The 12,500-nt window shown below is 35.2% G+C and overlaps 2 protein-coding genes across 3 annotated transcripts in view; one reads left to right on the forward strand and one right to left on the reverse strand.

The window, feature by feature from the left end:
• LOC311280382 (cysteine-rich motor neuron 1 protein) overlaps positions 1-2,885 on the forward strand; it is a 73,822-nt gene extending 70,937 nt beyond the window's left edge. For both annotated transcript variants that reach the window (XM_084392498.1, XM_084392499.1), the window contains exons 13-14: positions 476-654; positions 1,484-2,885. In XM_084392498.1, coding sequence (XP_084248624.1) covers positions 476-654; positions 1,484-1,645 — 341 coding nt within the window. In that variant the 3' untranslated portion in view covers positions 1,646-2,885. The remainder of the gene's footprint in view (positions 1-475; positions 655-1,483) is intronic.
• A 1,180-nt stretch (positions 2,886-4,065) lies between these two features.
• Positions 4,066-12,500, reverse strand: part of eif2ak4 (eukaryotic translation initiation factor 2 alpha kinase 4) — a 55,914-nt gene continuing 47,479 nt past the window's right edge. Inside the window, exons 35-39 of the mRNA XM_084392582.1 lie at positions 12,237-12,340; positions 10,429-10,497; positions 7,993-8,037; positions 7,117-7,232; positions 4,066-4,222 (exon numbers count right to left, since the gene is read on the reverse strand). Of these exons, the coding sequence (XP_084248708.1) occupies positions 4,165-4,222; positions 7,117-7,232; positions 7,993-8,037; positions 10,429-10,497; positions 12,237-12,340 (392 nt within the window). The 3' untranslated portion in view covers positions 4,066-4,164. The remainder of the gene's footprint in view (positions 4,223-7,116; positions 7,233-7,992; positions 8,038-10,428; positions 10,498-12,236; positions 12,341-12,500) is intronic.

A 12,500-nucleotide genomic window follows, 5' to 3' on the forward strand; every position in this document is an offset into this window, starting at 1 on the left:
GATCATCTGATCAATCAATTATTCATTTATGTATTAGTTTATTTATTTTATATTTTTATGATTAATTTCAAGTAACTGTTTTATTTTTATTTAATTTTACATTTTGATTTATTTAATTCTTTTATTTAAACTTTTATTTATTTTTTGTAATTTTTATATTAATATATATATATATATTTTCTTTATATATATATTTATTTGTTTTAATTTGACTGATTTTATTCAAAAATGATTTAGTAAAATTTTTATTTGTATTGTTTTTATTTTAAAATGATCTTTATTTTCATGATTCATTTTTAATAACTGTTTTATTTTGATTTGTTTAATTTGTACGTTTTTTAAAGTATTTTTTTATTTAATTTGACATTTTATGATTTGGCTCATGTTTAGTAAGTGTTTTGATTGGATTGGAGGGAAAAGCGCTCTGGAATTGTCGATGCTCTCTGACCTCTGACCTCTGACCTCTCTTGTCCAGACGGTGAAGGACTCTCGAAGGAGTTCCCGGGTCAGATGGAGATGACGCTCATCTACCAATCAGCAGCCTGGATTCTGGCCGGGATCCTCGTGGCCGTCGTGATCTTCCTCATCGTGGCCGTCCTGGTCAACAAGAGGAACCACTGGGTCCAGATGTCCTGCTACAGCGCGCCCAAGAAGGTGAGCGTTTCCAATTCTCAGGTTTTTGTTCAAAATATTGATTTTTTTTATTTTTATAAAACCTGCTCACACTCAGGTGTTGAAAAAAAAAAAAAAGAATGCATGAAGCTAGAATAAAACTTTTTTTTTTTTCATTTGATGTATTGCATGTTCAGATATACATTCAACAAAATATTAATTTTGTGAAAATGATCAAAAATGCTGGCGGTGAAAGAGTTAAGATATTATAAGCACTAACATCAGGAAGTGTGAAATGCACTATACAAATAAAAATTATCCTTATTTTTTAAATATTAGGGATGCTCAAATATACATTTTGGCCGATACGATAACCGATAATTCTTTATATTTGAAAGCCGATAACCGATATATTGGCCGATAAATCTAAATCCAAATTTGTATGTACTTTTTGAGAGCCTGATTACAAAAAGTCACATCATTAAAAGCCACGACCTAAACACACAATTATAATGTTCTTACTATAATTTCATGTAGCCGATATGACAGACTTGCACAGAATGTTGCGCTTTAACTGTATTTTCCTTTTTCAAAGTGATTCCAATCATATTTTAAGCAATTTAAAAGCATCATGTTGAACAGTGCGCATCTGAAGAGTCTCAGCTGGAGGAAATAATACATTATTAATCAGCTTTAATATATCGGCCAAATTTTCTTTGTCGAGCCGATAACGATAGCATTAAAAATGAACATATATCGGCCGATACCGATAATGTGTCCGATATATCGTGCATCACTACCAAATATAGCTGATCAAGTCTGAGTGAAAATTCTTTAGCATAAAAACAAATATTGCGTGTTTTTCCTGCAGACGGTGATCCTGAAGAAACACGTGAACAAGAACTCGGTGGTTTACATGGAGCCGTCGTCCAAAGAGAACAAGTTCCAGAGCTCGAGGAACGGGAGTTTCCCGTCGGAAGCGGAGCGGATCACAATCCCACGCGCTAAACTCGCTAACGGACACGGATGCTAACCGCATCTGAACCGGATCCTCCAGCCGGAGGAATGCGTTAGGAGCTTCGTTCTCCAGCGGAAGAACCCAGTATTGTGAAACGCTTGACATCTCATGCTTTAATGTTTTTATCGCGCGTCAACGAGGACGACAGTTTCATGGACATGGAGTTTCGTGCCGTTCTGTGTCGATCCACGACGAAACCTTCTACCAGAGATTATTAGCATTGTGCAAATCCACACGGACCACAGATATCCCGAGGCCTTCCAGGACTGGTGTGTTTCCGGACCTCTGCTTATTCACTTCTATACGTGTTACTTGTAGTTTATCGTTAGTCACTTTTAAGCCTCGTGTCGTGATGGAGCGAGAGAAACGACACTAGACGTTCCCGTGTGTTCTGAACCAAACGCCACAATACAAAGATATCGCTCTTTATTTCTCGAAGTGAAACTAGTTTACACACATGGGAATTCCCTTTCCATTCATAACTGTTAAAAACAACTCTGGAGAAACTTTACATTATTTGCTCTTCTTGAAATCAGTATTTAAAATGCTCTTTTTCTGTGTTTATATCTTTCCAAGTTCTATAGTTCTATAGTTTTCCAAGTTCTTTAATGCAAGTCGAGGTTTTTTGGCGCCAAAAAAAGGTAGAAATTATTTACATTAACATGTCGTTTGCTCTGACAGACTGTTTTTGACACTGTGTCTTTAAGAGATATGTAAATGATCTCTGCTGTGATTGGCGGAACTCTGTCATATGTTAATTATGGTTGTGATGTCATACTCATGACATTTAGAACGAGACATTTTTTTGCAGTTTAGATTGTTAATGGACCGTTTACGTGACGAATGGGACTTTATTACATGATTTTGATATCATACTATCCAAAAGAAAAATGGTTTCAGTAAAACATTGTGTGTTAGTCTGAATGAATCACATGTTGATTGTTGTTCAGAGAAAGAATTAGAGTGAATGCAGTTTGATAAATGTACAAAAACCATTAATTAAAAAAAAATAGTAGAGGAAAGTATCTTATTTATTTTTTCACATTTATTTATTAATACTAAACCGTAGTAAGTGTCTGGTCTGTGATGTCGGCAGAGAAACCCAAAGCTGCTGTACAGATTTTGTAAACCGTCTGTGCTTTATATCAGAGCTTATTTATTTGACCTTTGCCACGCGTGTCAGTATGATCCTCTAGCTGTTCGGCTGTAACATGTACACCTGTTTTTGAAATAAAAATGAATTGTGTGAAACGTGTCGCTTCTCCAGAGTCACTTCTTGCTATAATAACCTAAAATCCCAAAAGAAAATGTAAAAACTCAGATCTGTTCTAACTTCTTTAGCTTTATATGTAAGGGATAATGTAGCGCGAGGCGGTTGTTATAACGTTAGCAAATACAACCCCGACAGGCGACGCGGAGGGATCTTGAATCAGCCTGAAGGGGTTATATTCGCTATAACAACTGCCTGGATATACATTATCCCGCTTATTACATGGCAACCTACCAAATAAATCAATAATTTGACACAAAATATTGATTTAAAAAGGAGTTTATTGATTTAAAAACGATTGTATTGCTTCCGCTAAAGAAAATAGTCCGTTCCGTCTCTACGGTTAGGATCCTGCGTCCATAGCAACGCTCTGTTTATCATGGCAACGGTGTGTTATACTCGCAGCGGCTGATATCAAGAAATAACACACCGCATTCTACATTAGAATTCAACCAAGCCATGTAATAAGTATTTATACATAATAGCATTTTGTACATGAATAGTTAGTGCTACCTGAAATCTGATTATTTCATTTGTATGTTTGTTCTAGTGTAAAAAACAAAAAGAAATACTGTTTAAAATGTTGCCTTGGAAGAGCGAGCCAAGAAATGATCATTTTAATCCGTTTCGGAACAAAACAAAAGCTCTTCATGTCTGAAAACACTCTTATGTTCATTGATAATTGCAACTGCATTGCATAATATGAATGGTCTTATTGCAACATCGCCTTTGGCTAAAGAGCTTTTGCATAAATATTATTGCACAACTTAAATATCTGAGAGATGAGCAATATGATCAAAATCTTAAACTCATATTATGTGTCATTTTAATGGTGGCGGTGAAACTCATCAGCTGATTGTAATTCAGTTCGTCACATCAACATATTATTATTTGATCTTTACACATTCCCCAGTACATATACTCACTTAACGCAATATATAGCAAATATCATCTGATTTATGGTTCATATCAACTCTGATTTAGAGCTTTATTATGAAAACGTTTACAATTAATCAATGTGACTGAAATCAAGGTATTAAACAATACATTTCTGCTAACCTGATTTTTATATTCATATAAGATTGAGAATTTATTCTGTGCTCATAAAAGAGATGCTAAAATTCATCAACTTCTGCATGTAAAAAGAAAAATGAAGACAATGGGATTTGGGAAAATACTTTATTTGCTTCAGTTCTGGACTGTACAGTATTTTGTGGTGTGAATCATCACTGGACCCTTCGATCACGCGTAGGAAAAGCACAGATCAGAGGAGGATCTTGTGATAATCGTCTCTGTAACTGTACAGAACGACCACAGCGACCCTGAACACACACACACACACACACACACACACACACTGATTAAAGACTGAAGATGACACATTCTGATGGATATACTTCACTAACCCCCTGGCGCTCTTCGCGTGTCTGAAAAAATAAATAAAAAATGTTTTTTTATTTATTTAATATTTTTAATTTTTAGGGGATTTGTTTATACTAAATTATATTTACGCTGTATTTATAATCCATTTATGCACTTTTTGAGCATAGACCTGAAAATGTAATCTCCAACTTAACTGGTAAATCTTGAACGCTTTAGACTGAAGTTTGATCTCGTTTCAGAGACGACACTGGCAGATTATTGCTGAGGTGAAAAAAGGACATCTTTTTTATCAATAAACACAAAATTCTGTAACTTTTTTTATTTTTATGAAAAATGTGCAAAAATACTATTTTAAATTACATTTTTCAGACTGATCATATACTGATCATTCGCAGATGAACACATTCTGAAGAATATACTACATATTTTCTAACTTATGAGTTATTGTGAGTATTCTTAAGACAAAACTTAAGCAGAATTAACATTTTTTGAAAAGAACGTTCTGTCTTAAATCCCTGTGACTTGATAAGGATGTTTCAAATATTACGCATATAAAACACCACTGGAGGATTGCACTGTGGTCAGTGATGATTCATGCCAATAAATGAACACAATATGCACTTCATAATCAGAGAATGATCACAAGGTTCAACGTAAGAAGAAAAAGATGTCTGACTGTATATGATCCGACTCTTGAGATTTTTGTCCATCTATTAAACATTTTAATTAATCTGTACATCAAGACAAACAAGTTTTCAGAAATGCCATGTTTAAATATGTAAATGAGGCTTTATCTAATTAAATATGCACTAATGTCCAGAACAGAAATGTGAACATTGGATAAAGTCATGTTCATAACTCTTGACAGGTTTATACAGAGATTTCTTTGTATAAATCATGTGAGTGATATATGAACAAACCTTCAGAATATAGATCTCACACTAATAGATCGAGTGCACTAAAATAAACACGTGTTTTCGTTCCGCTAGTCTAGTTCTGAGCAGTGCATCAAAACACTTTAGTTTTAGTAAAACTACAGTAAAATGAACACAAACCATATTTGACCCACAAACTCTCCAAAGACGGTCTTTGAGAACCAACACAACACTACATCAACGCTAAAGTCCAGAAAAACAGCTCATGAGGAAAAACTGTTCAGAGGATCCCAAACACAGGGAATTTCCATTCCTCCAGAGAAACACAAGGAGAGCAGGAGAAAGAGCCTCTGAAGAACTTCAGCGTTCGGATCAGGTTTTATGATCCTGAATAAAAGCGTCTGGAAAGGCGAAACACTGCCGTCGGGTTAACAAGCGTCTCAGTGAGGAAACCTGACGAAACACGCTCTTACACACACGGACACTTTAAAACAGTCGTTTTCCAGGATAAAAGCTACTCGTAATTTACAGTAGTTAAACTACGGTCAGGATAACCGTTAGCTAATGTCGTTACAAACACACAGAACTCAATATCATCAGAACAGTGTATTTATAGCATAAAGTTCACCCAAAAATTTAAGAAATGAACTCACTTTTTTACTGTTGGAAACCAAACAATATTGGACCCCATTGACTTCCATTGTATTGACAAAAAAAGTGAGTAAAGTGAACCATCCCTTTAAAAACACACATATACTAGCCAACTTTCTTTTCCTCCTTTTTTCTGCTGAACAAAAAAGAAGATATTGTGAAGAATATTGGTAACCAAGCAGTTTCGGTCCCCATTGACTTTCATTATATGGAAAAACAAACAAACAATGGATGTGAATGGGAACAGAAACTGTTTGGTTACCAACATTCTTCACAATATCTTCTGTGTTCCACAAAACACGAAAGTCATACAGAAACGACAGGAGGGAGAGCAAACCATCACAAAACGATCATTTTGAGGGGATTAGCTCCTTAAAAACGTGCCTGATACCAGTTAAAGAGTTCTGCCGTACACCTGCCAGAAGCAGCCTCATCTATATCACAGGGGTTTTCAAATTAATCTGATTCATGAGGAGAAATAAATAAATCAATTGTTGTTTTTAATGGATTCAATTAAAACCATTCAAATGAAATCCAGAAAACTTAAAACAGAATTTCATAAAAAATAAAAAAGATTTTTTTAAAACATATTTCATATAGAACATGTCATTTTTATAATTTTTTTTAACTTTTATTTATTTATTTTTAAATTGAATAAGTTTAATGATTTCAATTAATTAGACATGCTTTTTGATTACTAAAATTTAATTTAACCATTAAAAAAAAAAAAAAAAAAAAAAAAAAAGGAATCCAAAAAAATTTAAATGGAAAAAAATTAATTTGGTAAAAATAAAATGGAATTTGAGAAAAAAATAAAATGTATTTCATAGGGCTCTAAACTTAATTTTTGATAAACTTTTATTTATTTACGTTTGTTAAATTGTACAAGTTTAATGATTTCAATGAATTAGGAATGCTTTTGAATGCTGAAATTGAATTTTAACAATTAAAATGGATTCCAAAAAAAAAGAAAAGAAAAAATTTATTTGGTAAAAATAAAATGGAATTTGGGAATTTTTTTTTAAGTATTTCATAGGGCTCTAAACGTAACATTTTATAAACTTTTATTTATTTTTGTTAAATTGTACAAGTTTAATGATTTCAATTAATTAGACATTCATTAATTTTTATTCAACTGTTTAAATTGGTTGACCATTAAAACCACCGAAAGAGTGTTTTGAGAATTTGAGAAAACATAAAACGGAATTTGGGAAAAAATGTATTCTGGAATAAAGTTTTCTGCACTGTTTGTAGATAATATGGCATTATACCTGACCGCTGATGTAAATGCACTTTTACTCTGGTACCTTTTGTATATCTTGAAGTGGTGAATCTGTTCACAGATGCTCTTGAGGTAGCGCTGTTTGGGCAGCCGAGAGAGAAGCGTCTTCACACTGATGTTGAACTGCTCCTCGCCGTCAAACTGAGAGGAAGAGGACAGGAATCATATCTGATCATAATGTGTGTTCAGTTCATTCATATTCATATTCAGAATCAGCCTGTGTGGTATAGTGGACTCCACTTTTGGAATGCGAGGAATGCTTCAGCACACATTACCTAAAAAAACAACTAAAAATGCTCAAAATTCAAACAAAAAATGCTAAAACTTTACTAAAAAATGATTTTATAACGTCTACATGTGTATCTGATGCACACTGAAGGTAACTGACTTTAGGACCCAGAGGAACAGCTCATATAGAGCTATAAGGCCATCTGGAGTCATGAAATATCATCTTATATTATTATATTTCCACAAGAGGACAACAAAGACTCCCAATGTAAGATATTTAGAGCTGAATTAAAAGAGTTATGCATGCATTTAAAGTTGAAAAAATGTGCTTAAATGACTATTTATTTATTATTTATTGATCAAATCTAGTAATTTAAAAGGTAAATAAATATAAATATAGAAAAAATATTATCAAAATGAAATAAAATAAGCTTTCTGAACAAAAAAAGTATAATTTTAGGGCTTCGGGTAATTTTGACCCGCGAGGGAAACGTGTTACAAAATGCGATGAAAGGGTCTGTTTTAGAGTGAGATATCCCATAATTCTCTGTAATATCATGTGTGTTCCTCGTGCTCCGGCGGGACGCGAGGGTTTCCCTCTCCCGCTTCAGTTTTCCACAGGAATGCCGTTCATGAACTCAGAATAGCTGATGATAACAGCGGCGGCACAAACCTCGAGGGACAGGAAGTTGACGAGTGTTTCCTTGGGCAGATCGACCTGAGGAGGAATGAGAGTGTGTGAAGGTCATTTCCACACACACAATGGAGTCTTATCTGAACAACGGCACACAATGTAAACACAGCGTACCAGTCAACAGGAAGTGCTCAAAATGAGTGTTAACAGGGCAGAAGTCAGTCAATATGAGACCCTGCACCACAGAACCAGTCACATGGGTCAACTCTTTCAAATGGAGATTTATGCATCATATAAAGCTGAATAAATAATCTGTCCACTGATGTGTGGTGTGTTAGGATAGGACAATATTTGTCTGAGACACAACTATTGATAATCTGGAATCTGAGGGAGCAAAAAACTCTAAACATTGAGAAAATCTCCTTTAAAGTTGTTCATTTATGATCACGATTGTGCAGCATTCACTCACACAAATACATGTTTTATATATTTACGGTAGGAAATTTACTAAATATCTTCATGGAACATGATCTTTACTGAATATCCTCATGATTTTTGGCATAAAAGAAAAATCGATAATTTTGACCCATACTGGCTATTGCCACAGATAAACCCGTGCGACTCGAGACTGGTGACGTGATCCAGGGTCACATGACATCGAGACTCTGTTTTCATATGCAGGGTTTATAAAGGTCAGTTTAAGACTTTAAGAGCTTTTAGAGGAATAAACTGAAGTCTAAAGCACACGGCGAGTCGAAGTTTCAAAGTCATTTCCATTCGATTTCTACACATTAAAAGAGCTTGATTATCTGCTCCTGAACGCTAGAACGTGGAAATCACTCTTACTGTGCCTTCCTTTTGTCACTTTTATTTGTACAGCACTATTAACACAACACATGTTGACCAGTGTACTTTACATCATCTCAGTAAAACAGACAAAATAGTGCAACAGTAATAGAATTTTATTTGTCTTGTTTTTCAGTACAAAAGTCTAATGTACGTTTACTGGAGAAGCAAAATATGAAGTCTTGAATGAAGTTGATAGAAATATCTGCCGATGAGTCTGAAAATAATCTTAAAGGTATAGTGGAGGATTTTCTTTTTCCGGGTGGATCATCAAGACTATTGGTCCTCCTAGTTGTCAATCATTCTGGTGATATGTTTCCGTAAGGCCGTCGTACGTGCTCATCCCTCGGTAGTGTTCGCTTTCTGCGCATGTGCACTTTCAGGTGTATATGTGTGTGTGGTGAGCTGCGGTTTCAGCCATTCATTGAAGCTCGTCGTTCTCAACGGGTTTCTTCTAAATGTCTGAGGGTCGCAAGAGAAAAAGTGTCTACGAATTGTATGACAAGAAGAGAAAGGCCTCTGAAGAAAGAAACAAGACCAGAGTGTGTTTGGGAGAATATTTCACACGCTGGCGTGCGCTAAAAGCACAGGTTGGGCTTCCCACTGAAGTTTCTACTCGACAGGTAAAGTTTGGCATGCTATTGGGAGAAATCCATTTAAAATCACTGCTAGTAAAAGTGAATGTAAGCTATGATTAGCTCGTGCATGCTCTCTCTGCACACGTTTAATAGGTGTTCCCTCTCGGGAGCAGGGAGAGTGATGCGCATGTACATTTGTTCAAAAAGTGGAGAGGGCGGTTCTTTTCTAAAGTTCGGGAAAATCCTCCACTATACCGTTAACACATTTTCATACTATATTGACATATTTGTTCATGTTTTAAGCATTAAACTAAATTTCATATAATTATGATAACAATTTTAAAACAAGACTTCATATATTAATGTTGCCACTCAGTAAATGTATCTTGATGTGTTTGCACTGGACAAAAACACTGAGGAAGATATATACAGTATATATATATATATATGCAGTGCATGTGATGTTTAATGCCATGACACAGATTTAGTTTCTGTAAGTGATGTTGATCAGACGTGTGTGTGTGTGTGTGTGTGTGTGTGTGTGTGTGTGTGAAGCTCGAGCTGCTTCTACTTCTACAGTCGCATATGAGTATAATATGAACATTTTAAATATTTTGTCAATTATTTTGTAACTCATGGTTAGATGGAGTTTTGTAAACTGTAATAACAGTAAACCACTGTATTCCCACATTACCACTAATTAACTAAATACGCAAACGATGTAAATCTCGATGACAAGCGTTCGCCACCCTTTGCTGTTTACAATTCTGAGAACTGTGTGTGTGTGTGTGTGTGTGGGTGTATGAGTGTGTGTGTGTGTGTGTGTGTGTGTGTGTGTGTGTGTATGTGTGAGTGTGTGTGTGTGTGTGGGTGTGTGTGTGGGTGTGTATGTGTGCGTGTGTGAAAAACATATCAGCCAAAGCCGATCGTTTAAAAAGGCCAAATATGCTGCTATGCCATATATTGGTCGACCACTAACGTAAACCTTGAATGCGATGTTGCTAAGGCTCGTGTGTTGATCTGACAGCAGGAAATGACATCATGTACTCACAGCCAACACTTCGATGTCGCTGCACTTGTTCTGTAAATTGCTGCTCAGATTCTGCAGTCGCGATTGAATCTGAAAGACAGAATCAGTTCATGTTCATAAAGCAGAGTGAACCAAAAACAAACGCTTTTCATTGTATATACACTGGCGGTCAAAAGTTTAGAGAAGAGTCTCTCCTGCTCACTAATGCTGCATTTATTTGATCAAACACAGTAAAAACAGTGAAATATTATTATAATGTAAATCATCTGTTTTCTATGTGAATATACAGTAAAGTGTAATTTATTCCTGTGATCAAAGCTGAATTTTCAGCATCATTACTCCAGTCTTCAGAGTCACATGATCCTTCACAAATCACTCTAAGATGAGGATTAGATGCTCAAGAAACATTTATGATTATTATCAGCGTTGAAAACTGTTCATATTTTAGTGGAAACTGATACATTTTATTTTTCCTTTGATGAATAGAAAGTTTTAAAAGAACCGTGTTTATTTGAAATAGAATCTTTTGTAACATTATAAATGTCTTTACTGTCACTTTTGATACATTTAATGCGTCCTTAATGAATAAAACTATCAATTTCAACCAAAAAAATTAAGATCTTACTTTTTTTGTATCATAAATAATCGAAATGTATCAAAATCTGAAGCAGCATAACCTTTTTTAACATTGATACTCAAAAAACATTCATTATTATAATCAAATCATCATATTAGAGTGATTTGTGAAGGATCATGTGACACTGAAGACTGGAGTAATGATGCTGAACATTCAGCTTTGATCACAGGAATAAATTACACTTTACTATATATTCACATAGAAAACAGCTGATTTACATTACAATAATATTTCACTGTTTTACTGTATTTTTGATCAAATAAACGCAGTCTTGATGAGCAGAGAGACTCTTTCAGAAACATTATAAGTAATAATTATTTGAAACTTTCGCCCGGCAGTGTAATAAAGTTGAGCGCAGGACGGCAGGGGTTCATGTTTCTATGGCTCATCAAATATGAAAGATTATTTCATCAGAAGGGCGTCTCTGCTGTCCTGAGACTCACACACGCTGAATTAAACAGCAATTGAGCAGAAATGAACACAAGACTTTCTCTGTGTTTAATGGAGTGTACGGGAACTTTGTCAAAAAGCAGCTCTGGGATTGTAGAATTAATGTGAAATTCGTAAAACAAGCGAGTGTGAGTGATTGTGAGGGGAACATACAGTCAAAGCAACATTTATTCACACACCTTCAACATTTCTCACATCATCAGTTTATTCGCTATAGTTTAGAAAATGGTAATAAAATATGAGCAGAACTCAGTTGATATTTGACTGGTTTTGTCCGTCCTTCTGTTAGACTGTCTCACACATGAATTATGTTGAATATCTGTCAGCTGTTAAATTTAACTACACAATTAGATAATACCAGTTTAGCTCAACCAATCACCAAGCAATGCTTCATTGTGTTCAGTCTGTGTGTAAAAAGAGCATTAGCAATTAAAGAAAACACACTTCAGCAAAACATGATCAGCTCAAAGTGTCCCAATCATTTTTGGTCACAAATGTTACTGGTAGTCTCTGTATGAAGAATTATTGGGTATAATGTCACAGTTTACTTTATTTTGCTCTCCTCACTCACATAAATGAGCTATAGTGTCCTGCACACACTAGTGAAATGATATAAAATATTATATCTGGTGTCTGAATAGTGTTTGGTTTGACTGTGTGTTCCCTACAGGCCTTAAAGGCACAAGATGAGGAAGAAACCGTGTTTCCCATGATGTCAGACGTGAGATCACTGTTCACAGACCTGCGTCTCGTATCTCCGTCTCGAGCTGGCGGACACTTTCTCAGGCGTTATGAGGTTCACGTTCACGGACACGCCGGCGTTGCTCCCGTGGGACTCGGACAAACCTGACCAAACACACCAGAACATCGAAACATTCAGACATCTGCTGGAAACACTTCAGTGACTACAATGACTTTGATTTGAAATGAATGAACTTTGAACTGAATTTAGCTGTAAAACAACACTTATAATGAATGTAACTAGTTTCATAATCAATGGACTAGT

The sequence above is a fragment of the Rutilus rutilus genome (genome assembly GCF_951802725.1).
Source record: "Rutilus rutilus genome assembly, chromosome: 21".
Lineage (NCBI taxonomy): Eukaryota > Metazoa > Chordata > Actinopteri > Cypriniformes > Leuciscidae > Rutilus > Rutilus rutilus.